General features: G+C 38.9%; 1 protein-coding gene across 1 annotated transcript; it reads left to right on the forward strand.

The window, feature by feature from the left end:
• Positions 1-476: 476 nt before the first annotated feature.
• On the forward strand, positions 477-22,678 carry PSMD12 (proteasome 26S subunit, non-ATPase 12). The gene is made up of 11 exons (XM_052657455.1): positions 477-645; positions 8,625-8,684; positions 8,772-8,900; positions 10,198-10,305; positions 11,973-12,077; positions 15,028-15,177; positions 15,261-15,395; positions 16,409-16,521; positions 17,161-17,335; positions 19,118-19,195; positions 20,118-22,678. Exons 1-11 carry the CDS (start codon positions 538-540, stop codon positions 20,325-20,327), a joined length of 1,371 nt encoding a protein of 456 aa, XP_052513415.1. The 5' UTR covers positions 477-537; the 3' UTR covers positions 20,328-22,678.
• The last annotated feature ends 1,309 nt before the right edge of the window (positions 22,679-23,987 follow it).

The following is a 23,987-nucleotide window of genomic DNA, read 5'->3' on the forward strand; positions in this document are numbered from 1 at the left end:
TTAAGTCACCAAGATTTTCAACCAGATGAAACCTGACAAATTTTTTCTTCAGGGTTTATTTCAGCTTGCTCTTGTAAGACAGGAGAAAACCGAGATCCAAGAAAACGTTGAGTGACTTGCCCATGGCTCTGAGAAACCATAATATTTCAAAAGGGAAGTGCAAGAATATGTATCATAAAAAAAAAAAGAATATGTATCATAGTCTATTCGGTTATACTAGCTTTTTTCACCGCGAACTGTAGATGAAAAGTCTGCCACCAAAGGCAAAACCAGACGGGGGCGGGGGGTGGTGGGTGTGGGTGTGTGTGTATGGGTCTGTGCGCGCGCGTGCACGCTCGAGCCACGCCCCCCCGCTCCGCCCACCACCCCGGGGCTGTCCGCGGCGGTGCCTGACCGGCGGCCAGCGCAGGGGGCCTCGCGGGGTCCTTCGCGCGGGCTGCCGACGCACTGCCTGAGCGGGTGCGCCGGCGGCTTCCGGTGTGGGTGACGAGTGGTGGCCGAAGCAGGGGGACATCAAGGGACGCTCAGGCGGGGACCATGGCGGACGGTGGCTCGGAGCGGGCTGATGGGCGCATTGTCAAGATGGAGGTGGACTATAGCGCCACGGTGGATCAGCGACTGCCCGAGTGCGAGAAGCTGGCCAAGGTGAGGGGAGGCCGGCTGACTGTTGGCGGGCGCCAGGGGCTGAGTCACGGCGCCAAGCTTGCTTAGGCCTCAGGGGGCCTCCGGGCTGGAGCGCGCATCCCGCTGTTGTCTGTCGGGCCCGAGTTAGGCCTGCATAACCAGGACATCCCAGGTCTGCCCGACCAGGGAGACCTCGCAACGGGAGTACCGTAGTACTTCCAGCTTCCCAGACCCTCCCCAGGACAGATGGTCACTTCATTCCCGTAGAAGTTGGGGCTCCAGTAGTATTTTTTGTCTTTTCGTGGATACCGTTTCAAGTTTTCTTTAGTAGTTCCTCAGGGTTTAAGGCGGCTTCAGCATTCACGGTAGATCAGAGAGTTTATTTCTTGCTCTTGCCGAATCAGTTTCTCTTGTTAAGTTGCGGACGGATCGTGGCGATGTGCTTGGCCCTTGGCCAGAAGAAGGGACGGGAAAGTGATAGTACGAAGGGGATTAATTCAGGACCCCTGTCCTTGAGGAGGAGTTCGTGTACACAACGGATTAGACGAGTCTCATATGCTAGTGAGTGCCATACGAATATGAAAGTGTTACTGAAAAACAGAAGGAAGCTGTTCGTTCTTACTGGTGGTTTAAAGAAGGATTTTTCAGAGAAGCTGACGTTTGTATTAGATCTTGAAGAATGAGTAATATTGGAATGGGGAGGAGTCATCCTAGGAGCGGGAACTTCGCGAGTAAAAACAAATGAGAATAACATGATTAGCAGAGGTCTTGAACTGTAGTTTAAGCCCAACTGCTTATCTCCCATGAAATAGAAATTTTACTTGATCCAAGCATTTATCATGTCCCCACTGCTGTGTGTCAGGCAACTTTGTGTATGTGTGTAAAGAAACCAAGGCTCAGAGTTGTCTGTCAATGGTTACAGTTAGTAATAGATGGAACCAGGGATTTAAACCTAGGTTTGCCTGACTAGGGCTTTCCTTGTGGCTCAGCTGGTAAAGAATCCGCCTGCAATGCAGGAGACCTGGGTTCGATCCCTGGGTTGGGAAGATCCCCTGGAGAAGGGAAAGGCTACCCACTCCAATATTCTGGCCTGGAGAGTGGGACACGACTGAGTGACTTCACTTTGCCTGACTAGGGTTTGGATGGTTGTTGCATCAGTTCCATTATAGGAGGTTGTTAAGGATTATGCTCAAGCCTCCTTAAATTCTTTGATCAGTCTATCCACAGTCATTTATCACAGTTCATCTGGGATGCATTCACTAATACAGTTGTTTTTGTTTATTATGGAGCTTTCTATCTAAGTACATTAAAACAATAAATTCAGGGGCAGGAGGAGTGTCAATACTTCACCTTTAGTTTTTAGAAAGAACCCTTTTAATGTTTCCCTTAGTCCCAAAAAAAGAATGTAGTGGGGCTTTAGAAAAGTAAGGGATAGGAAAAGATGATGAAGTTGATAGACCTGTATTTCTTAGGTTCAGTACCCTAAGGGGAAGGGAACCGTAGATTCATCTCTGAGCTTTCTAGCTGCTAGTGTAAACAAACCAGTTACATAGAGGTTGGAAAACTGAAGACACCTCCAGAGCCGGGCAGATAATCGCTAACATTTATTGAGTGCTTTCTGCAGTGCTAGGTACTCTTCTTAGTGTTTGTTTACACGTATTAACTCATTTGATCCTCAGCATAGCCCTGTGAGGTCCACATTATTATCATTTGTATTTCACAGACAGGAAAACGGTCTAGGGGAAGTTAAGTCACACGGTCCAGAGTCATACCGATTGTAAAGTGATGGATCCAGGGTACAGACCTAGGCACACTGACTCTAGAGTTTCTGCTCCCACTGAGCTGTCCTGCCCAGTGAGCAAAGTGTGGTGAAAAGCTGAACTTCTGAGCACCTGGACTGGGCAAGGGGGCAGGAACTCTGCACCTTAGGTTCAGCTTTGCCAATGGAGGATGAAGGCCAAGCCTTGTCAACTCTTCTTATTTGTGGGAGTGACCAGAATATGGGTTTTTGTATGAATTGCCTCTGTATTTAGAAACTGGACACTAAACTGCTTTGAAGCACTGTTTGAGGCAATATCATGTAGATCAAACAAAACATGTTCAGTCCAGAGTCAGCCCCAGAACCACCTCTTTGGAATTAATAGATTTAGTAGTGTCCATAAAGAAGCAGCTAATTGCTTTAAAGGAGTACAGGTATTCCTAGAACTAAGATGAGGGTAAAAGAAAACCTTCCCCTTAGCAGTCTCTTCTAACAGCCTACTGTGTGCAAGACCCAGTCAGTGCTGGACATTGTGGAGAGTATAAAGATGAGTGGATAAAACTCTTGCTCTCTAATCGCTTAGAAGCCAGTAAGGAAAAAATAATGGTGCTGCTACAGTTGTTTTAGTGGTCAGTGTATGGCATTTATTTACAACATTGTGGTTATGTTCAAGATAGTTGAATGGATTTGCAAACTCAAAGGCCAACTGATTTTTTTTAGGTATCAAGTTGATGGAAATGTTTGAAGCCAGGAACGTTGGGACCTGTTAAACTTATTTTGGTTTTTCTTTTAAGCTGCTGTGCCTGTTGAACACAACAAGGTGTAGATGTGAATTTTCTTTGTGGGGAGGTGGGGCCGGGGAAGAGGGCTGGGGCATGGAGGGTAGAAGGTTTTTTTTAATACAGACCACAGTTTTCAACTTTTGGATAAGATAGTTGTCTTAGTTTTGTTCAGGGTATGTTTCTCTGTTTTGCTTTTTATTCATCATTTTATATTCTAAGCATTCTGCTAATCATGAAAAAATACTTAAAACACTGCATTTCTACATTGGAATGCATGGAATATTTTAGCATACATTCTTTAATATAATTTTATTTATTTGTATCTTGTTTTGGCTGTGCTGGCTCTTCGTAGCTGTGCGGGCTTTTCTTTTAGTTGCAGAGAGCAGCAGGTACTCTCTAGCTGCAGTGTGCCGACTTCTCACCACGGGGGCTTCTCTTGTTGCCCAGTGTGGGCTGTAGAGCCCATGGGCTTCAGTGGCTGCAGCTCCCGGGCTCTGGAGCACAGGCTCAGCAGTAGCGGCTCATCGGCTTAGCTGCTCTGCGGCACGTGGGATCTTCCCAGATCAGGGATCGAAGCTATGTCTGCTGCATTGGCAGGTGGATTCTTGACCACAGAGCCACCAGGCAAGCCCTAGCATACATGCTTTTGTTTTTCATTTTGAACCCATCAAGAAAACTGAAGCAAGTTTTGTTATCTTCACTTCTGAGAAAACTAAGGTTCAGGTAGATTCAGCGGTTATCCAAGGTCTAGAGAAGAGTCAGGTCGAGCTGAGGTCTCCTGGCAACAGGTAGCAAGTGTTCTTTTTGCTATGTCCCATGGCTTCTTTAAGAGACTGTCACTTCTGTGTTTAAGACATTTTATAAATATGGAAGGCAGTTTAAGGTAAAAGATTATGTGTGTCGAGAATAAGAATGTATCAGGTGAGAAAACCACATATAGCAGAAGCCTTCGAAAGTCCAACTGAAGTCTAAACCCAGGTGGTAAGATTGCCAAATCTAGGCCTTTTGTATCTCTTACAGTTGTGACCTAGTACAGTTCTGTTTCTGTGTCCTAACACTCAGCAAGTAACAACAGTAACTAATAATGTTAGCTGTTATGTTGGTTGTAACATACATACATTTGAACATTCAGGCATACCTTCCTAGGTATTGCTTTAATCCTTACACCAACTCTGTGGTAGGAACTATTACTACGCTCATATCACTGAAGAGAAAATTGAGGGTCAGAGAGGGTAAGTGTCTTGCCTGAAGTAAGACAGTGGTAGATCTGGAATTTCGACTCAAGGAGACTGCTGCAGAGCCTGCCCGGGTTTTTTGTTTGTTTTTGTTTTGTATTTTGGCCACTCAGGATCTTAGTTCCCCTGGATTGAACCCCTGCCCCCTGCAGTGGAAGCATGGAATCTTAACCACTGGACTGCCAGGGAAGTCCCTGCAGAGCCTGTTTTAAACATTACATTCTACTGCTTCTGTGATTGGTGTTTGAGGACCCTGTATCAGATTGGTGAGATAATAAAAGTTTGTGATAATCATTGTTGTTTCACTCTTGCATTCAGGACTTAAACATTAGTCTGGGAAGGCCTTTTCTGAACTGTGGAGATACAGTGTTTAACAGTTCTGGCTGCAGAACGTTCCCCTCCTACCCCGCCCCCATCCCCCCCAACCTCCCCACCCCCTACTTTTGGATCACCATGTATTTGACACATGGGTGTTTAGGGACTACTTGCATTCCTAAATTAAATATATCCTTTGTTTCTCCCTCCTCTTAAAGTCTTTTCATTTCTTTTGGTCACCTGCAACTTCTTCTCTTCTTCTAATACTAAAAATAAAGAGGAGGTGAAATGAGAAACAGTTTACTTGATTGTCAATGGCTTGGACAAAAGACCCCTTCAAGAAATAGGTCATTTAAAAGTATTGGATTGGCATTTCACTTCAGTTAATTCTGGTTAACATTTTATTAGCCTTTTCTTATTTAGGTTTAAGGAGGTCATTAAAAGATCAGGTCATTTAGGAGTTAAAGGACACAAACATATAGAACGTGCAGATCCCCAGCATGTATTGATGTTGAACAAACTCCTTAGTCATTTACCTCACTGACAAGGATTATTTTAATGAGAAGAAGGAGTCACAAGAGTCACATGTTCTAACAAGTTGGTTTTGGTAGCTCTAACCATCTTGTTCCTCTGCGCTGAAAGGCAGCGTCGAGGAGGTAGGACTGCAAGGATGACATGTGAACAGACAGGAAGAGGAGGAAGGTGTTTAGCCATAGGTTTGAACGTGGAAGACTGGGTGAAAAGTGGGATGGTTTGAGAATTGGGAGTTGCATTTAATGAAACTGATGATCGTGTCCCTCAGCACTGAATTGTCAGCTATATAATTTGTCACATTCTACTTACTGTAATAGTAAGAATCAGGAATTGTAAGCCAAGATCAAATGAATAGTTCAGGTCAACGTCAGTTCATTCGACACATGCTGTGTGCAAGTTGCTGCAAGGGATACAGTCACACAGTGGTATATGTGTCCAACTCTTTAAGACCCCCGCCAGGTTCCTCTGTCCATGGGGTTTTCCAAACTGGAGTGGGTTGCCATTTGCTTCTCCAGGGGATTTTCCTGTCCAGGGATTGAACCTGAGTCTCCCGTGTTTCCTGCATTGGCAGGCAAATTCTTCACCACTGAGCCACCTGGGAAGCCCCAATCAGACAGGTGTTAGTCATTGAGTCCTGTCCGACTCTTTGCAACCCCATGGACTGTAGCCCACCAGGCTCCTCTGTCCATGGAATTCTCCAGGCAAGAATACTGGAATGGGTTGCCATTTCCTTCTCCAGGGGATCTTTCCAACCCAGGAATTGAACCCAGGTCTCCTGCTTTACAGACAGGTTCTTTACCGGCTGAGCCACCAGGGAAGCCCCAATCAAACAAGGTCTAGCCCTAAAGGAACTTACAAAACACTTTGGAGACCTGTATATTAATAACTGTGGTACAAGGTGTAAAGGGATGTAAGTTTGGGCAGGTGCAGAGCACTGAGTTACAGTGGGCAACAGTACAGACACAGCCCCCTGCTCTTACTGCGTACATTCTAGTGAAATTAGAAAGACGGTGAACATGAAGATGGAAAGGAGTTTGGGGTTATCAGCTGAAAAAAAATGCACAACCTTTAAGCTGAGAATTATGTCTTAATTTGCAGCATTCCTGAGGACTGTCGCCCAGGAAGGCAGCCACTGAGATATCTCTGAGAGCCTGTTCCAAAAAGATAAGGGAGGAACCAGAATGTATAGGAGTTTTGGCTGGGGAAAAAAGAAAAACATGTAGTTGAACATCAAATCATTATTTCTAATCACCAAAACAGACAGCTCAATTAATGATTTTGGAGTTTTTCTCTGTAGGGGAAGATGCAGGAATCTGAGCTTATTGAAATCATTCTTTTGATACGTTATCTTATCTAGGGCCAGTATCCTTTAGTTCAGGTAGGTGCCAGTCTTTGTCCACAGAGTCGTTGGAGACCGGAAACTCAGTGGGCTGGAGTGTTAAGGGGGTGCTGAGTGACTACTGACTTTAGAGAGCAGTATCAAAGAGTGCCCTTCTGAGACGGTGACAGTGACATTTAATGTTCCGTTGATACCGGTAGACCCCAGCCCTAGAGTGGTGTGTGATTCCTTCCTATATATGGTACCGTTCTTTAAAACCCATATTTCTGAATTAAAATACCACTTGTAGTAAACTATTTTCTGTGGGTCAGTCATGTGACTAATGGTAATTACAAAAGCAACAAGAGGGTACCATTAGTCAACAGTATTTTGCATTTTAGCTATTCTTGCACTGTTTTGTTGCCACATAGTAACCATTTTCCTGTGGAAACTACAGTTGACCCTTGAACAACACAGGCTTAGATTCTTTGATTTTTATGATTTATTGGCCTTTAGCTTTGGAGAATTTATAGCCCTATTCTTTGTTCTGCTCTGATGGACAGAAGCATTTAGGCAGCATTTATTGTGTACAATAAATGTACGTGAGCCTATATAGCTTTCAGAACTGGCGCTCCCCTTTGCATAGGAAACTGTTAAAATGTTAGTAATTGTATATGTTTCGGATTGAATTAATAAATTCATACAGTGGCTATACAGTACACTTTCTGTGCTGCATGGAAAATTCATATGGAAAATATGGAAACAGTATTTTGAAAAGTTTAAACATTACTTGTGCCCTTAATTCAGAAGTTGTTTAGTTTCTTTCATCAGTAAAAAAGTAGTACTCTGGCTTCCCTGGTGGCTTAGAGGTAAAGAATCCATGAGACGTGGTTTCCATCTCTGATCCAGGAAGATTGGAATCTTCTGGACAGAGCAACTAAGCCAGTGGACCACACCCCTTGAGCCTGTGCTTTAGCGCCTAGGAACCGCGTGCTGTAGCTACTGAAGTTCGAGCCCTCTAGAGCCCCTGCTCCAAGTCAGGGGAAGCCACTGCAGTGAGAAGCCTGCACAGCAGCCAGGACCCAGCACAGCCAGTAAAAGAGGAAAAGGGGATGGTACTCGCGGATCATCTGGGAATGCCATTAACGTAAAAATAAAGTTCCTTACGGTTAGAAAAGCAGTTTATAAATGAAACCCTCGTCATTACTTCTAGTTTATTCACTGTTATTAATATCGTTACCTTAAATAAATGCAGTCTCTGTGTTGTGGGTTGGTCTTGTTTTTACCAAAATGTGTGTTTCCTAATATAGTGGCTTATTTTAGTCCTGGTGTGTGATTATCTAGGTTTATATTATTTGAATTTTATTATTCTCATTTCTTAATGTATGCCCCAGGGAGAATGTTTTGTTTTTACATGTGAGATAGAGGTTCTGTCAGTTCATGACTTGGTATAGCATGCATGCCAAGTGGGTATTGCTTGCTTTGGTGTTACTTGGTTTGGCATGCATGCCAAGCGGTAATCTCAGGTGGGCTTCATCTTCTTTAAGCACAGTTACTTTATTCCTAAAGTCATTGAAAAATTAAGCCAAGGTTTCCTATCTTTTTACCAGCAAATACCCTTTTTGTTTCTCCTCAGAACTCTGTGTTTAAAGTTTTTTTCACGAATTTAAGGCTCAGGTGAGGAGTCTCTGTTCAGAACAAGATAAACAGGTGTTACCACTCTGAAGTGATGAATTAGAATCCAAAACAAAGACTTGTTGTTTTCCTTGGGTGTTAAATCATTGTTTTACTAGATTCCATTTCTCTTAGGCATTTTGAAATGTTAAAAATAGCTTGTAGGCCCCATGTTGGGAACCACTGACTTCTGGAACCCTCTAGAGAAGCAGGCAGTATCATCAAAGGGAGAAAAAACACAACAGTTGTGCAGGTGGTCTCTGTCCTCTAAAACAGACTATTGATTTTGTCTTTACTGTTTCAGAAACGCCTCATGTCAGACTAAATTATTTGGCTTTGCGTCGGTGGTGGTGTTTTTATTGTTCATTTACCTTTTGTTTTAGGAAGGAAGACTTCAAGAAGTCATTGAAACCCTTCTCTCTTTGGAAAAACAGACCCGAACTGTGAGTAGATTATAATGAAAACCTCAATTGCCATCAATTTCATTTGACATTGTTCCATTAACTTCAAGTGTATTTTCATTCTGACAGGCTTCTGATATGGTGTCCACATCCCGAATCTTGGTTGCAATAGTGAAGATGTGCTATGAGGCTAAAGAATGGGATTTACTTAATGAAAATATTATGCTTTTGTCAAAAAGACGGAGTCAGTTAAAACAGGTGAGTTCAAGATTGGTCAAAAACAAATACATTCAAATTTGAATAAGGACTTTTAGAAAAAGAAAACCTTTCTATGAATCTATTTTAAATCTAATAATGTTAAGTCAACATTACAGCATTTAGAGAGTTTTTAAAAATTCTGTCCATATTCTCATGACAACTGCTTTTATTTTTCTTCTGGTCTTTATGTAGTTGCATATTTTTACAAAATTGCTTTGAGAGTGTTGATGCAGCTTTTTTCTAGTTCCATGTAGCTCCTTCAGAGTTGTTATTTTAAATGGCTGTGTTATAATCCATCAAGCTGATTAATCATGTCTTTTATTAGACACTTAGTATTTATCTTACTTTTGAGGCAAGATATTCTGTTTACTTTTCTGCTATCTTTAAATATGCTGAATATAACATTTTCCTGATGACAGGAGTCCTGATTAGTGTTATCAGTGGTTATGCTATGCCATTTAGAATCTAGACAGGGGTTGGCAACCTATGGGCCAAGGACCAAATTCTCCCTGCCACCTTTGTAAATAAGTTTTGGGGGCCAGAGCCACACCTGTCTGTCATGTGTCTGTGGAGTTACAAGTCAGAGCAGAATTGTTGCTATAGAGACGCTTTGGCCCATAAAGTCTAAAATACTTACTGTGTAAATATTAATAAAAATATACAGAAGAGGTTAGCTGACCCCTGACCTAGATCATAGACTGTTAGAGCTGGGAAAAATATCGTCCAGCCTGCTTGTATTACTTGTCTGGGAACTGTGGGCAAGCGATGCTGTGCTTCTCAATGTCACATTTTATTGGGGTGAGCATGGCTGGCTGTGGCTCCTTCTCTCCACCCAGATGATGGAACTGTTGTTTAATTTCTGCTTCTGCCACTGACTCTTTTTCATGGCTTCATTGCTGTCACAGCTACTGTTAAATTGTGCTTTTCTCTTCCCCACACCTTTAGTCTGTTGCCACTTCTTACATACTTTTCTTCTCGGCTGCAAGAAAACTAACCAGCCAGCCTTCTGCTAGACATTGCCGGACATGCCTCTCTTACCTGTCCTTTTGTGTGATCTTCTCACCAGTTGTAAAGGAGGGTAAAGTCTTTGTGACTGAGGTTTTCCTATCCTTTATTGATTTGTTACTGAGTATTCAGTACTTCTTAGCTAAGGGAGGGTTTTTTTTTTTTTATATAGGCATTTCAATATATAGTTTTTTGGGAGACCAGATTTGACCACAGCACTTCCATAAATAAAATAGTTCCTTTTCCTGTGTGAGGAATGAATTTAACTTGTGAATGGATTTTATTATTTTAGGCTGTTGCAAAAATGGTTCAACAGTGCTGTACTTATGTTGAAGAAATCACAGACCTTCCCATCAAACTTCGATTAATTGATACTCTACGAATGGTTACAGAAGGAAAGGTGAGTTTTCTATTAGTATAACTCACAGTGAGATAAGTACTGACTTAACCTGTATTCAGAGATACATATGTATTTAAACATTTTATTTAAGTACATATGTATGTATTTTTGAGATCAAATACACAAAATGTCATCACTTTAATTTAACCCATATCTTTGTACATCTAGTGTCTTCTCACATGCCAGTGAATATAAATAGTGACAATCTTAGTATATCCAGATTTTTCTAAAAATTACTCATCTTATCCCAATTTTACATTTGCTGATATTAAACATGAGGTTATTTCTTCACGTCAGCTAGATCTGCTTGAGAAATCTTTCTTTGGTGTAGCAGAGGTTTCATATAGCGTTGCAGTCTGAGGTTAGCTTTCAAAATTTCACTCTTTTCAAAATGCATCTGTATTTTTTTTGATGCCTCCCACCCCCACAACCCAGTCTGCGTTTCTCTAAAAAGGGCAAGTATGAAATGGTGACTGTGGTAGATACATTTCTTTCTAGGTAGATTTTTGTGGTTTGAAGACAAAAACTTAGTTTTATATCTAACTTATTACCTCTCTGACAGTTTAGTTCATTAAATGTTTATTGAGCACCTGGCTGTATTGTGCGAGGTCCAAAATGGGCAGGGCACTATTTTTAACGTCAAAAGAAGTCAGTCATAGAAACAGTTACTGTGCTGGTCACGACAGTAGCAGAGTGCCCCTGCAGCACAGAGGTGAGGATTGACTGGCTGAGGACCTCAGGAAAGCCTCAAAGAGTTGATGGTGGCTCACCTGGCTTTTTGAGAGTGAATAGTAATTCTGGGACTTCCGTGGTGTCCAGTGGTTAAGACTCCATGCTTCCACTGCAAGGGGCTCAAGTTCAGTCCCTTGTCAGGGAACTAAGATCATCCCACATGCTGTGAAGTGGCATCCAAAAAAGAATGAAGACAAGTAATACTGGGCCCGGATGTAGGGAGATGGACATTTTAGATATGCAGAGATAGCAAGTGAGAAATGCTTAATACATTTAGGAAACCGTAAGCCATGTTGTTATCATTTGAGATAAGGTTTTGGGAGTAAGTGGGGAAAGCGGTTGCTGTAGAGGAAAGGCTAAGCAGGTCAACAAGCACAAGCATGAAAGTTAGTCCCCTAGACTCTGTTAGGCTACAGTTATATTTTTAATGCTTCATTTGTTGGAGATTATTAACTGAACATTAGCTATAGCTATGAAAAATGCTAGTAACTTTTAATAGTTTACAAGATCAGATATTTTTAGAAAGTAGCCTTGCATTTAAACAAGTCAGAATGAGAGTATTGGTTGTATTACAGTTATTGGACTGCCTGTGCTCTTTGCAGAGTGTTATTTTTCAAATAATCAATTCTTTTAAAGGTGCTTTCTGTGGCTGTGCCATTCTGTGGCACTGTCTTTGCTGTTTGGCCCTGTTATTTGTTAAGCACAGTGATTTCCTACTTAGGTTCTCAAATGGAAGCTGCAAAACATGGATAATGTTTTATAGAGATGTCTTCTTTAAAATTATGTGAGTGTGAAATGTAAAATGTTTATATGAGGAAGACAAGTGCATGACAGCTGCAGAGAAATACCTTGTTTGATGATAGTTCAGTTTTGCCTTTTCAATTTTAACATGTTTCTGTAGGAATTTGGATAATATGAATTTCTTGTATTTGTAGATTTATGTTGAAATTGAGCGTGCTCGGCTGACAAAAACGTTAGCCACAATAAAAGAACAAAATGGTGACGTCAAAGAGGCAGCCTCCATTTTACAAGAGTTACAGGTAAGGAGCTGCATTTTAGGGTATGTAAAATTTTCTATTCAATCAGCAGAATTTTCTTATAATTGCTTTTTCGGGCACCTTATTGCTTTTTTCTGAACCACCAAGATTAAGAGTGAGTACTGTGGTGTGTGAGGTTATTCAAGCAGCTGGAAATTGTGTAATTATGGCCCCAACTACGTTTAACTGTTTAAAAAGTTTTGAAAACTAAGATCAACAAATTAGTCTTAACTCTATGCTATTTTTTGAAGATTTTAATTCTCTTTAGAACTTAAACCAGTAATTCATGTATATCTCTCTGTGCCTTAGGAATTTACTGTTAATCATTGGCCTCATTTTTAATGAGTATCTGATTGGTGGGCAGTTTCTAGGCTACTGAGTCAAAGGAGTTAAGTAACTATAATCACTGTCCAGAAGTGGTTGAGTTTGGATTCACACTAATTCTGTTTGACTTCAAGTCGCCCACCCCCGCCGACACACGTTTTTCTTTTCAATTAAAAGACTATTTTTAAAAGCAGTTTTAGGTTCACAGCAAAACTGAGTGGGAAATACAGAGATTCCCCATGTATCCACTGCCTCACACCACACACAACCTCTGCTACTATCAGCATCCCAAATCAGAGTGGTACCTTAGTTACAGTCATTGACCCTGCACTGATACATCGTTATCACCCAGAGAGCGTAGTTTTACATTAGGGTTTACTCTTGGTGTTGTACACTCTATAGATTTGACAAACATAATGATGTGTCTCCACCATCATATCGGTAGTAGCACACAGAATAGTTTCGCTGCTTGTGAAAATCCTCTGCTCTATTTATCCCTTCCTTTCCCTAACCCTTGGCAACCACCAATCTTTTTATTCTCTGCATAGTTTTGTCTTCAAACTCTTGTTTTCCAAGCAGGAGAATTATATGCCTCATGATTTAACATCCCTTGTGAAGTATTTGTGCCCCCAAAATTAACCTCAATTATACAAAGGTTTAACTACCAGTTTTTAAGGTATACCTGGGACAGAGGAGCCAGTTAAATGATACCACAGGAATGCACTCCACAAACCAGAGACAGAGGAGCCAGTTAAATGATACGACAGGAATGCACTCCACAAACTCCAGACTCTAGGGAACTATAGGATGATTGACTTGATTTCTTCAATAAATAAATTGCAAGGAAAAAGACATAAGAAACATATGTACAGATTGCAAAGTATGAGTCTTATTTGGATTCTGAGTTGATTAAAAAATGAATGAGACTACTGTAGAGTGACTAGATATTTAATGATACAAAGAATTTTTATGTAAGAATTTTTTCAGGGTTTACCTTTTAGACATACCATACTGAAATATTTATTTTTAATGTCTTGTCTGAGATTTGATTCAAAGTAATTGACAGAGAGAGAGTGAGTGAAGATGTAGAAAGGAAACATTAATGGTTCACTGTGTGTGTGTGTTTATTTTCCTTAAGAAATTACAAAGGAGAATTAGTGTATGTAGAGTGCTTGGCACAGTGTTGAATAACTAGTTTTAAAATTTACACAGGAGAAGCAGTGAAATAAAAAAATTTTAGGCCAAATTATAGTAATAACAATAGCCTTACTTCAGTCTACTTTGTAAAAGTGTCATTCAAGATTTTATAAATCATTTACAGTGTATGTGTGCCAGATAGTATATTAGGAACTTTTTCATAGTACTTGATAGAATTCTCTTGTATCGTGTATATCTACTTCTACATCCATAAGGGGTCACATCAGACCTGTTATCTGAATTTTAAAAAGACTGATGCCTCTATTTTATGTAATACTTTCAACTGTTATATAGTTAGCTTACAACTGACCTCTTTTTCATATTTACAATTGTCATTTCTTCATTAGCCATTAGGAAAATGCAAATTAAAACCAGGATGAGATACCACTACATGCCTGTTCAGTTCAGTTCAGTAGCATCTGACTCTTTGCAACCCCATGGACTGCAGCACGCCAGGCCTCCCTGTCCATCACCAACTCCCCGTTTACTCAAACTCACGTCCGTTGAGTCAGTGATGCCATCCAACCATCTCATCCTCTGTTGTCCCCTTCTCCTCCTGCCTTCAATCTTTCCCAGCATCAGGGCCTATTAGAATAGCTAAAATTAAAAAAAGAAAAAAACTGACAGTACCAAGAGCTGGTGGCAATGCAAAGCAATTGGAATTCTCACAGATTGCTGGTAAGAATGCAAAATGGTGCAGCCACTCTGGAAAACAGGGTGGAGGTTTCTTATAAAGTTAAACATATGTTTATTGTATAACCTAGCAAACCTATCCTTGGGTACCCAAGAAAAAGAAAAACTTACGTTCACAAAACTCTTTCACTAATGTTCAAGCTTTACTTACGATAGGCCAAAGATGGAATCAGCCCAGATGTTTCTCAGCAGGGGAATGGGTAAACTGGGGTTCATCTATGCAGTGGAATACTATTTAGTCCTAGTAAGGAATCAACCATTTGATTTACACAACAGCTTGAATGAATCTTATTTAAAGCATTATGCTGAGTAAACAAAGATAGTCTCAAAAGGTTGCATATTTGACATTCTTGAAAGGACAACTCTGTGTTGGAGGACAGATCATTGGTTGTTGGGGGTTATGAGTAGGGGCAGTGTGTGACTGAAGGGGGTACATCAGAGTTATTCAGGTGATGAAACTGTTCTAGGTTTTGATTGTAATGGTGACGGCAGAAATCTGTACATGTGTTAAAATTTATAGAACTTTACACGGAGGAAAACATCCATTTTACAGTATAATAATTTTTAAAAATTTTTAATTTCCTAAAGGAAACTAGCTTTTTATATCATCAGCAGCACTCTCCCAATATGCGTGAAGTTTCTTATTATTTATCAAGTGTGAATTTTTAATGTCTGTTTAACTTTGTTGCAATTGTAAACTATTACTAAACATTATAAACTTGGGGATTTACTCTGGTAGGTGGAAACCTATGGGTCAATGGAAAAGAAAGAGCGAGTGGAGTTTATTTTGGAGCAAATGCGGCTCTGCCTAGCGGTGAAGGATTACATTCGTACACAAATCATCAGCAAAAAAATTAACACCAAATTTTTCCAGGAAGAAAATACAGAGGTAAGCCTATCTCTTACTGTAAGTTTACTTTGAAAATGTTTGGGAAAAAAATCCATAAACCCCATTTTGTCAATATTTTACAGAAATTAAAGTTGAAATACTATAACTTAATGATTCAACTGGATCAACATGAAGGATCTTATTTATCTATTTGTAAGCACTACAGAGCAATCTATGATACACCCTGTATACAGGCAGAAAGTGAAAAGTGGCAACAGGTAAGAATATATATATTTTTAAGATAGAGTCTTAAACTTGATGTTGAAACTTATCAGAAAGAATTTGCATTTTTTTAATTTTGAAATAATTTTAACTTCAGTAATTACATGCAGTTGTGTGGTGCAGCTTTCTGTTCATTGTGTTGATAGTTCACTTTAACATTACTGATTCAGATGAACTGTGGCAATACTCTATTGATGACCTTTGAAGAAATGTAGGCTTACTATTTAAGACATATACAGCAGTTACCTTCTAACTGAGGTCACAGATAAAAGATCCAGCATTACTTTGGAAAACTATCTTGCAAAACTTGTGAATAGTGTACATGTGGATTCCACCGTTTTACTGCTAACTTGTTATAAAGACTTTTTCTTTTATACATTTGTTTTAAAAAATGTTTGCGGGAGGGATAATTTAGGAATATGAGATTAACAGATACAACCACTATATATAAAATAAGCAAGGATATATCATATAGCATAGAGAACTATATTCAATATCTTGTAATAACCTACAATGGAAAGGAAACTGAAAAACAACATATATATTATATATGTAACTGAATCACTTTGCTCTGTAACGGAAATCGTGCTCAGGCACTCAGTTATGTCCAACTCTGTGACCCCATGTATTGTATGCCGCTTAGCTCCTCTGTCACGGGATTTTCCAGGCAAGAACACTGGCGTGTGTTACCATTTCCTTCTCGAGTACCTGAAACAAACACTAACTCAATCACTATACTTCAATTTCAAAAAAAAATAAAAGCCAACCCAGGTAGTAATTCACATTACAAAGATTCATTGTATTTGTTTTATAATAGTTTTATGAAAAGTAAATATTACCAAAAAGCCCTATGAAAAGATCAATCTGATAAGATTTTTCCCCTAAGACTTTTGAATACGCTATTAAAGATGAATGTATACAATTATTCCATGAATTTTCACTTTCTGCCAGAGTTTTCATTTTGTTTCTAATCTTGCCTACATTCTGTTGAATTGCACAACTTTTTTAGGCCCTGAAAAGTGTTGTCCTTTATGTTATCTTGGCTCCTTTTGACAATGAACAGTCAGACTTGGTTCACCGGATAAGCGGTGACAAGAAGTTAGAAGAAATCCCTAAATACAAGTAAGTACTTTTATAATTAGTATAGTGTGTCTCAGTAGAAGTACCGTTTTGAAAGACTGATTAACCTAAGTGTATGCTTCCTAATTGATTGCTGATAGATCGTATTAGAGAATAAACTCAGAGAAAATAAAGTGGTTTTTTTTGTTGGTGGTGGTGTTAGGACTACAATAGAAATTAACACAATGAGATTATAACATACTCCATTCTAAGCCACTTATCAAGAAGTTTTTATTTCAAGCTCACTTGGGCAGATCTTGTTTAACTATTCAGTCAGTTTTATCATTAGTAAATGTTTGGGGCTTTGTGATTTTCAGAAGTACATGCTTCTGAAAATCTGTTATGTAAAGCAGACATGGGCTTTATGCTCTTCTTCTTTTATCTGTTTCATTAGTAAGTTTATAGTCAGTTAGTCCAGCAATTGGCAAATATAATACAGGAGAGAACAGAATGATAAGTAGGAGAGGCACTTTCAGAATTACTGTGGAAAAAATGGTAACAAAGTTGGTAAATAATAATCACCTCGTGTCTTGTTCTACAAACAAAGCTTTCTAAAAATTCATCTTTGATGTTTTAAAATTTGCTATTAGATGAAATGCAATCTTTACAGATTTGGAATAGTAAGTTTTCTGTAATTCACAGGGACCTTTTAAAGCTTTTTACCACAATGGAGTTGATGCGCTGGTCCACACTTGTTGAAGACTATGGAATGGAATTAAGAAAAGGTTCTTTAGAGAGTCCTGCAACTGACGTTTTTGGTTACACAGAGGAAGGTGAAAAAAGGTGGACAGACCTGAAACACAGAGCTGTTGAGCATGTAAGGGTCTGGCGTGCTGGAAATGACCGTTCAGGAGCAAACTGTGGCAAATTCGAGCTTAAACTTTTACTTCTCAAATGTTTATTTTAGATTAATTCTTCACTTCAGGATTCTTCTTTTTTTTTTTTTCTAGGCCTAGTGTGGTAGTGATGTAAGTTTGCTGTTCAGATGTTTGTTGTCTTATTTCCCAAGCACATCAGAATTATCTTATCCCCTTGTCATTTTTTCCCCACCTCTTGTTAGCTTTTCAGATAAGATATCTATGTGTTACCATGCTGCATTTTGAGAGGACCACTCAGGAATACAAACGTTTTTATAGTATATAAACCAGAAGGAATTTCTTAAGAATGTGAAGGATGGATGGATGGGGGTGGTTTCTCACTAGTACTGACTTGGTAGTTTTGGAAACAGGTAACATGTTTTAAACCCAACTGATCTTCTTGGGTGTCACTACAGATTGAATTATGTCAACTTTCATTCACAGAACAAACATTGTGAGCCTTCTATGTGCTACACTGTACAAAGTGCTGGGACACATGGGAGAATAAGACATGGTCTCTACCTTCCAAATGTTTAAAAATACATCAGAGTGTAAGAGGCATTTATAAATTATGTATTATGGTACAAGTACACATGGATGAGAGGGGAGCATAAGGAGAGAGTTGATTGGTTCCACCAGGTAGAATGGTCAAGCTGGACTTATAGGAATTGATGTGTGAGGTAAGATTTGTGAGAAGGGTATGAAGGTTCAGTGGGCAGGACAGGAGGGCCGTCCCTGTAGGCAGATGGGTTAGGCTGTGCTGGGTCACAGAGGCAGCAGACCAGCCGGGGAACTTGGGGACCTCCAAGGAAAGGGCTCAGTGAGAAAGGACTTTGGAGATACGGAAAAGGTCTTGGTCATAACAAAGTTTGTACACCTAGTAGTGAAAGCTGAGAGGATAACGACCAGCTTGTATTTTATAACGATTCCTCTGGGAGTAAGTGTGACGAGTGAATTTGGAGAGAGAAAAGACTGGAGATAAGAAGACTAGCTAAGTGAGAGGGGCTTTGTGGGCTTGAATTGAGTGGATGGCGTGGAATTAACTATTTTAAAGAAGACAGACAATCGAATTTGGTCATTGATGAAAGGATGAAGGAAAAAGGGAGTCTTGAGTGATTCTTATTCTTCCTGAGAGGTTGGTGTTGCCGTTGACCCTGATTAGCGATGGGACGAAGTGCAGTCTTCAAAGATGAGCTCATTTTTCTCCCCAGAACCCCAGTTTTCCTTGTGAGTGTGGCTGCTTTGTTAGTAAGGTTAACATTAAGAATACCCAGAGGGCACCTCTAATAGCACCACTTCCAGTGAAAATTGGGAAATTTAATTCAGGTTATCTTTATGTAGTTACAGTGATGATAATATTTTGAGATGATCTTTTTAAAATTTTAGCCTTTTAAACATTTGTATCATAGAAAAACAATGTTAGATTCTTACATTTAGCAAAAATATTTTAGTACAGTTACAACTTTTAACAACTAATATAGCTAAGCCTGTGTTTTAACTATATGTATTTTAAAAGAGTTGTAGAGTGTGCTCAGAATAACTTAAAAATAACCGCAGAAGCCAAAATATTGAAATATTTAGTTTTGTAGACATTTAGAACCAGCTTCATCCCAGTGGCAGACTGCAGCAGAATAAAAGCTCTGAGTCTTGACGTTTTAATTAAACGTACTTGGATAGGAAAACAAACGAGCTTCTGGCTTTACTGATGGCTGTGTCCTCCATGCCCGCCCTTCTTTCCTCAGAATATTAGAATAATGGCCAAGTATTACACAAGGATAACAATGAAGAGGATGGCTCAGCTTCTGGATCTGTCTGTTGATGTAAGTAGTAAATACCATTGTTTGTAACCATTCATTTTGAAAATCAGTTGACTTGTAAAAATTGAGTGAGCAAATCAACTTCATTTTATTACCTTAAGTTTAGGTGATAGAAGGTTTCCCCAAGCTATCTTGAACACCAAAGAGTTGCCTAAATACCAAGTTATAGTTATGTGAATATTATACTACTTAACATCTTTACTTAAATATGTTAGTTTTACACTGATTAATTTGAATCTAAAGTATATATTTCTATAATAAATACGTCTAGGTTCAAAAAGTGAACTGTAGAAATAAACCATATGAGGGAGACTTGACTGCAGTTCCCCTGGAAAGTTGCTAGGACATGTTAGGGGAATATTGTATTCAGGTCTGGGTTTCATGTTGGTAAAATGTACAACACCAAAGAGACAGGAGTTAGGCAAAGTGTATAGTCAGCAAGAGGCATCCTGACAATCTAACTGCAAACGAAGAATCTTGGAATAGTTTGGGTTAGAGGGCTTGATCCTTGGTTAGTTCATTAACTCTTCTCGTTTCTGGACAAGGGCGCCAGAGGCCTGAGAAGTAAAGTGCCTTGTCCTTGGCTATCTAGTTAGCAAGTGGCAGAGCATATATTCTCACCAGTATTTCTGGAAACAAACTGTATAATACTGCTTTTGGTGGGAAACATTGGTAGAAGGTAGACCAAGTTGCTGTTGACAAAGGCTCTTGAACAGTACCCACAGTATTAAGTTTGTGGGGAGATTCAAAGTGAGCCCTAGACTCTCAGTTAGGTAAGTAAATTATTGCAGGATATCAATTTCTAACTATTAATAATGAATTTTAGCCCTGCATATTCTTGAATGAAAATACTAGAAAATGCTTTCCTTAAATTTTATTATCTAAATTATCATGTCTTAAACCAATTTGTCTTTCTCTCTTGCAGGAGTCAGAGGCTTTTCTCTCAAATCTAGTAGTCAACAAGACCATCTTTGCTAAAGTAGACAGGTTGGCAGGAATTATCAACTTCCAGAGACCCAAGGATCCAAATAATTTATTAAATGACTGGTCTCAGAAACTGAACTCATTGATGTCTCTAGTTAACAAAACCACACACCTCATAGCCAAAGAGGAGATGATACATAATCTACAATAAGGGTCTCCATGCCCTTAATGCTTTTAGAAAAGAGTTAAAATCGGAAGTCATTAAAAAAGAAAAAGACTTTTATGGTGTATATGTTGGGTTTTTTTTTCTTTTCTATTCTCAACTCTTTTGTCTAAAATTTAAAAGATAGTGAATATGTTTGAGGCCCCTTTTGACCTTTTAGTACCTTAATTTCATTGTTAACTTTGCATTTGGTGCAGAAATATACAATACATTTCATCATCTGAGTACTCAAAAAATTGTCATAACTTACCTAAATATGTTTTTCTGTCATTTGAAACCTTTTTAGCTACTATTTGTTTTCATTCAGCTAACAACTATAATTATTATAATAAAAGCAGTATATGCACGTTTACTTTCCATTGTTACCCGTGTTTCTAAACATTTTGTGGGATAGTGATTTAAATGTGTTTTTTAAAATAAAATAAATTTTGTTGTAAAGCTATCGGTTATTTAGTAGAATTTAAAAGCAACATAGAACCTGTAAGAACATTTGGGATAAAGTTGTGATTTGTGAAGAATCTGTATTTTAGTATTGTGGCAGAAAGTCTCTAGATTGTGTACAGAGCTATCTGGTAGGCTATAGACTCTTTGTTTTATTTTTTATTTTTTTGATTCAAGCTGTTTGAATCGTGGTAGTTTATCTTCCCTTTCCCTGACTTGGCCAGTTGTTGAACTAACTGTATTGACTAAGTTTAATACACAAAGTCATTTTTCTAACTCCTTGTAGCTTTAACTTCCATGTCTAATTACCTCATCAGTGCTCCGATTTCATTCTCTCCTCAAGGAACTTTAGTTCCATTATATGCACACTAGGTAACAAGCTAAAATGCATTAAAAATGACCCCAAAAAAGAGACTTCAGGGCACCCTCTTGGCAAATGAGTCTTGACAGTTTTAAAAAATATATTATAAAACAGAAGTAGCTACGTTGTCAAAAGAAACATCTGAGATCACTTATTATGAGCAAATTTTAGAAGTTTTAAAATTTGATTTCAGAGAAAATGGGGGGAAAAGGTTAGGTTATTTAAAATGTATCTAAAGAAAGTAAAAGGTCTTTTTTTTTCTTAATACAAGTGAAGAGGGGAGGGGAAAGACATTCTTGAAACAACAGTTTTTTAAATTCATTTTCCATTTAATGGTCACTAAATTATTCTATTTCATGATCCCAGGGCTGGGAACATTTGTAGACTCTCTATTATTTTTGTTGAGTCATTGTGAATAATAACATAGTATCAATCTAGTTTTATTCTTTAGAAATTTAATGTATTGGCCACATTAATAACATTTGTTATCACAGGTAGCTTAGATGGTAAAGAATCTGCCTGCAGTGTGGGAGACCTGGGTTGGGAAGACCCCTTGGAGGAGGGCATGGCAACCCACTCCAGTATTCTTGCCTGGAGAACCCCACGGACAGAGTTGGACGCGACTCAGCGACTAAGCACAGCACACAACACATCTTTAAAAACTCACCAAAAACACTGCAAGCTCAGAAACATTAGCACGAAGAATGTAATATGGTTTTTAATTTTCTTTTGAATAGAAAGGATGGAAAACAAAATCATTTTGTATTGTTAGTTTGTAAACTGAATTGGAACTAATTCGAATATCTTTTCACTAACTTCATCTTTCTAGGGACTCATTCCCCTCATACGTGCCAAACCTTGACTATTTGGCCAAATATGTTGCTATAAAGATCTCAAGTGCTCCTCTCCTTTGTTTTTTATTTTGACATACCCTCAGACTAAGCTTTTTGTGTGTTCTCATTTGGGGCCACTTGTAACTGTGCCCCAGTGACTAAATCCCACTTGATTTGGTTAACTGCACATCCATCTTTTTGTTTTTTCTGTCCAAGCAAACAAGAATTACTACCAATTTTTTAGTGTTAAAGAAATCCATTAGCCTAAGGCAGTAAAACATTTGGGATGTTTAGAACCTAAAATCCTGCCCCCCATCCCCGAATTTCTGACCTAAAGCTGCATGAATGAGAAGGATAGAACCACTGGGTTTTAATACAGAGAATACTTGCCTACTGTTTTCATTAGGTTACTAACCAGCAGGAGAGGTAACAAGGGACTTTTTTTTTTTTAATGAAACACCTTTCACCCTTTATTTCTATATAATGTATGCTTTCAGTCATTTCTGTAATTCAGTTTCCATGTGCTTTTTATTGAATCGAAAAAGTCATCTCTAAAATTCATACCGTTCCATTCTGTCTCTTATAAGTGTTAAATGTATGATAAAAGAACATATTTTAAATTGTTTTCAGCTTCTGGATATAGCTGCAATAAAAGCACTAATTTGTGGTATTTAAGAAAACCTGGAGAATAAACTCATACTTTAAAGATCATTTCTTTTTTCAATTCTTTTACTGTTTATAACAAAAAGCCACAGATAATGACCTTTTTTCTTTCAAAATCATGTTACCTTTCTAATCCTGTTTTTAAGCAATGAGAAGACATTTTGTACACTGCAACTGGTTGGCTTTTCCCCCTGGATTCTTCCTGATTTGGGGTTGGTGACAGGCTGTATCTTAATTGTGTTTTGACTGAGGGGTTTCTCACTTAGCACACCTGCGAATCACCTGCAAGGCGTGTTCCAACATGGGATTGCTGGCCCCACCCCCAGAGTTTCTGTGAAATTTAATCATACAGTTCCAGTGAATCTTAATTTCTAACACGTTCTCAGGTGATGCAGATGCTGCTGACCCATGCACTACACTTTGAGAACCGATCCTTGACCACACTTAGAGTAAATGCTAGAAAAGAACCATGTTAGGAATGCTGATATATGCCATGGTGAGGATGAACCTTGAAACGTGCTAAGTGAAAATAAGTCAGGAAAGATCATGTATGGTAGGATTCCATTACATGAAATACCAGAACTGGTGAAGCCAAGAGAAAAAAAGCAGACTGGTGCTTTGCCAGGGGGAAGGAGGGAATGAAAGTTACTATTTAATGGATAAGGGGGTTTAGTTTGGGGTGATAAAAATGTTATAGAACTAGATCCATGTGATGACTGTATAACATTGTGAATGTACCATTTTCTACTGAATCACTTTAAAATGGTTAATTTTGTTACGTGAATTTCAACAGGTTTTTTCTTTCTAAGGTAAGATCATGGCATGTAAATGCAAAATATGCATATCAAAGATTCTATTCAACTTACAATTAATAAGGGAACCAATCATGTTAAAACCAGTTCAAAGGGATATTTATGTAAGAATAAAACTGCCAGACACTTCCCCGGTGGTCCAGTGGTTAAGGCTCTGTGCTTCCACAGAAGAAGGTACGGGTTCAATACTTGGTCAGGGAACTAAGATCCCACATGTTGCGTGGCATGGCCAAAAAAAAGTTCTAGCAGAAGAAATTTTATTTAGTTCAGAAGCTTAGATCTACATCAAGACATCAATAGCAGCAGTGAGAAATTTTAGAAGGATAAAAACATATTTTCTTATTCTCAAAGATAATTGTTTATTAAAAGCAATAATAATGACAACATACTGAGTGATCATAGTATATGTATAAGTGAAATAAATGACAGCAATGCCACAAAGGATGGGAATACTCTGATGTAAGCTACCTGTGCTATGTGTGCAGCAGGATCTTTTTATTTAAATGTGCTGCTGCTGCTGCTAAGTCGCTTCAGTCGT

This window comes from Budorcas taxicolor, chromosome 19, assembly GCF_023091745.1.
Source record: "Budorcas taxicolor isolate Tak-1 chromosome 19, Takin1.1, whole genome shotgun sequence".
NCBI classification, from domain to species: domain Eukaryota; kingdom Metazoa; phylum Chordata; class Mammalia; order Artiodactyla; family Bovidae; genus Budorcas; species Budorcas taxicolor.

What these genes read in the sequence shown, in the direction of transcription:
- PSMD12 (XM_052657455.1), top strand. Translation starts at nt 538, where the DNA reads ATGGCGGACGGTGGCTCGGAGCGGGCTGATGGGCGCATTGTCAAGATG. An exon ending in AGTGCGAGAAGCTGGCCAAG is followed by an intron (nt 646 to 8,624) that starts GTGAGGGGAGGC and finishes CTTTTGTTTTAG; the next exon opens with GAAGGAAGACTTCAAGAAGT. An exon ending in CCATTTTACAAGAGTTACAG is followed by an intron (nt 12,078 to 15,027) that starts GTAAGGAGCTGC and finishes TTACTCTGGTAG; the next exon opens with GTGGAAACCTATGGGTCAAT.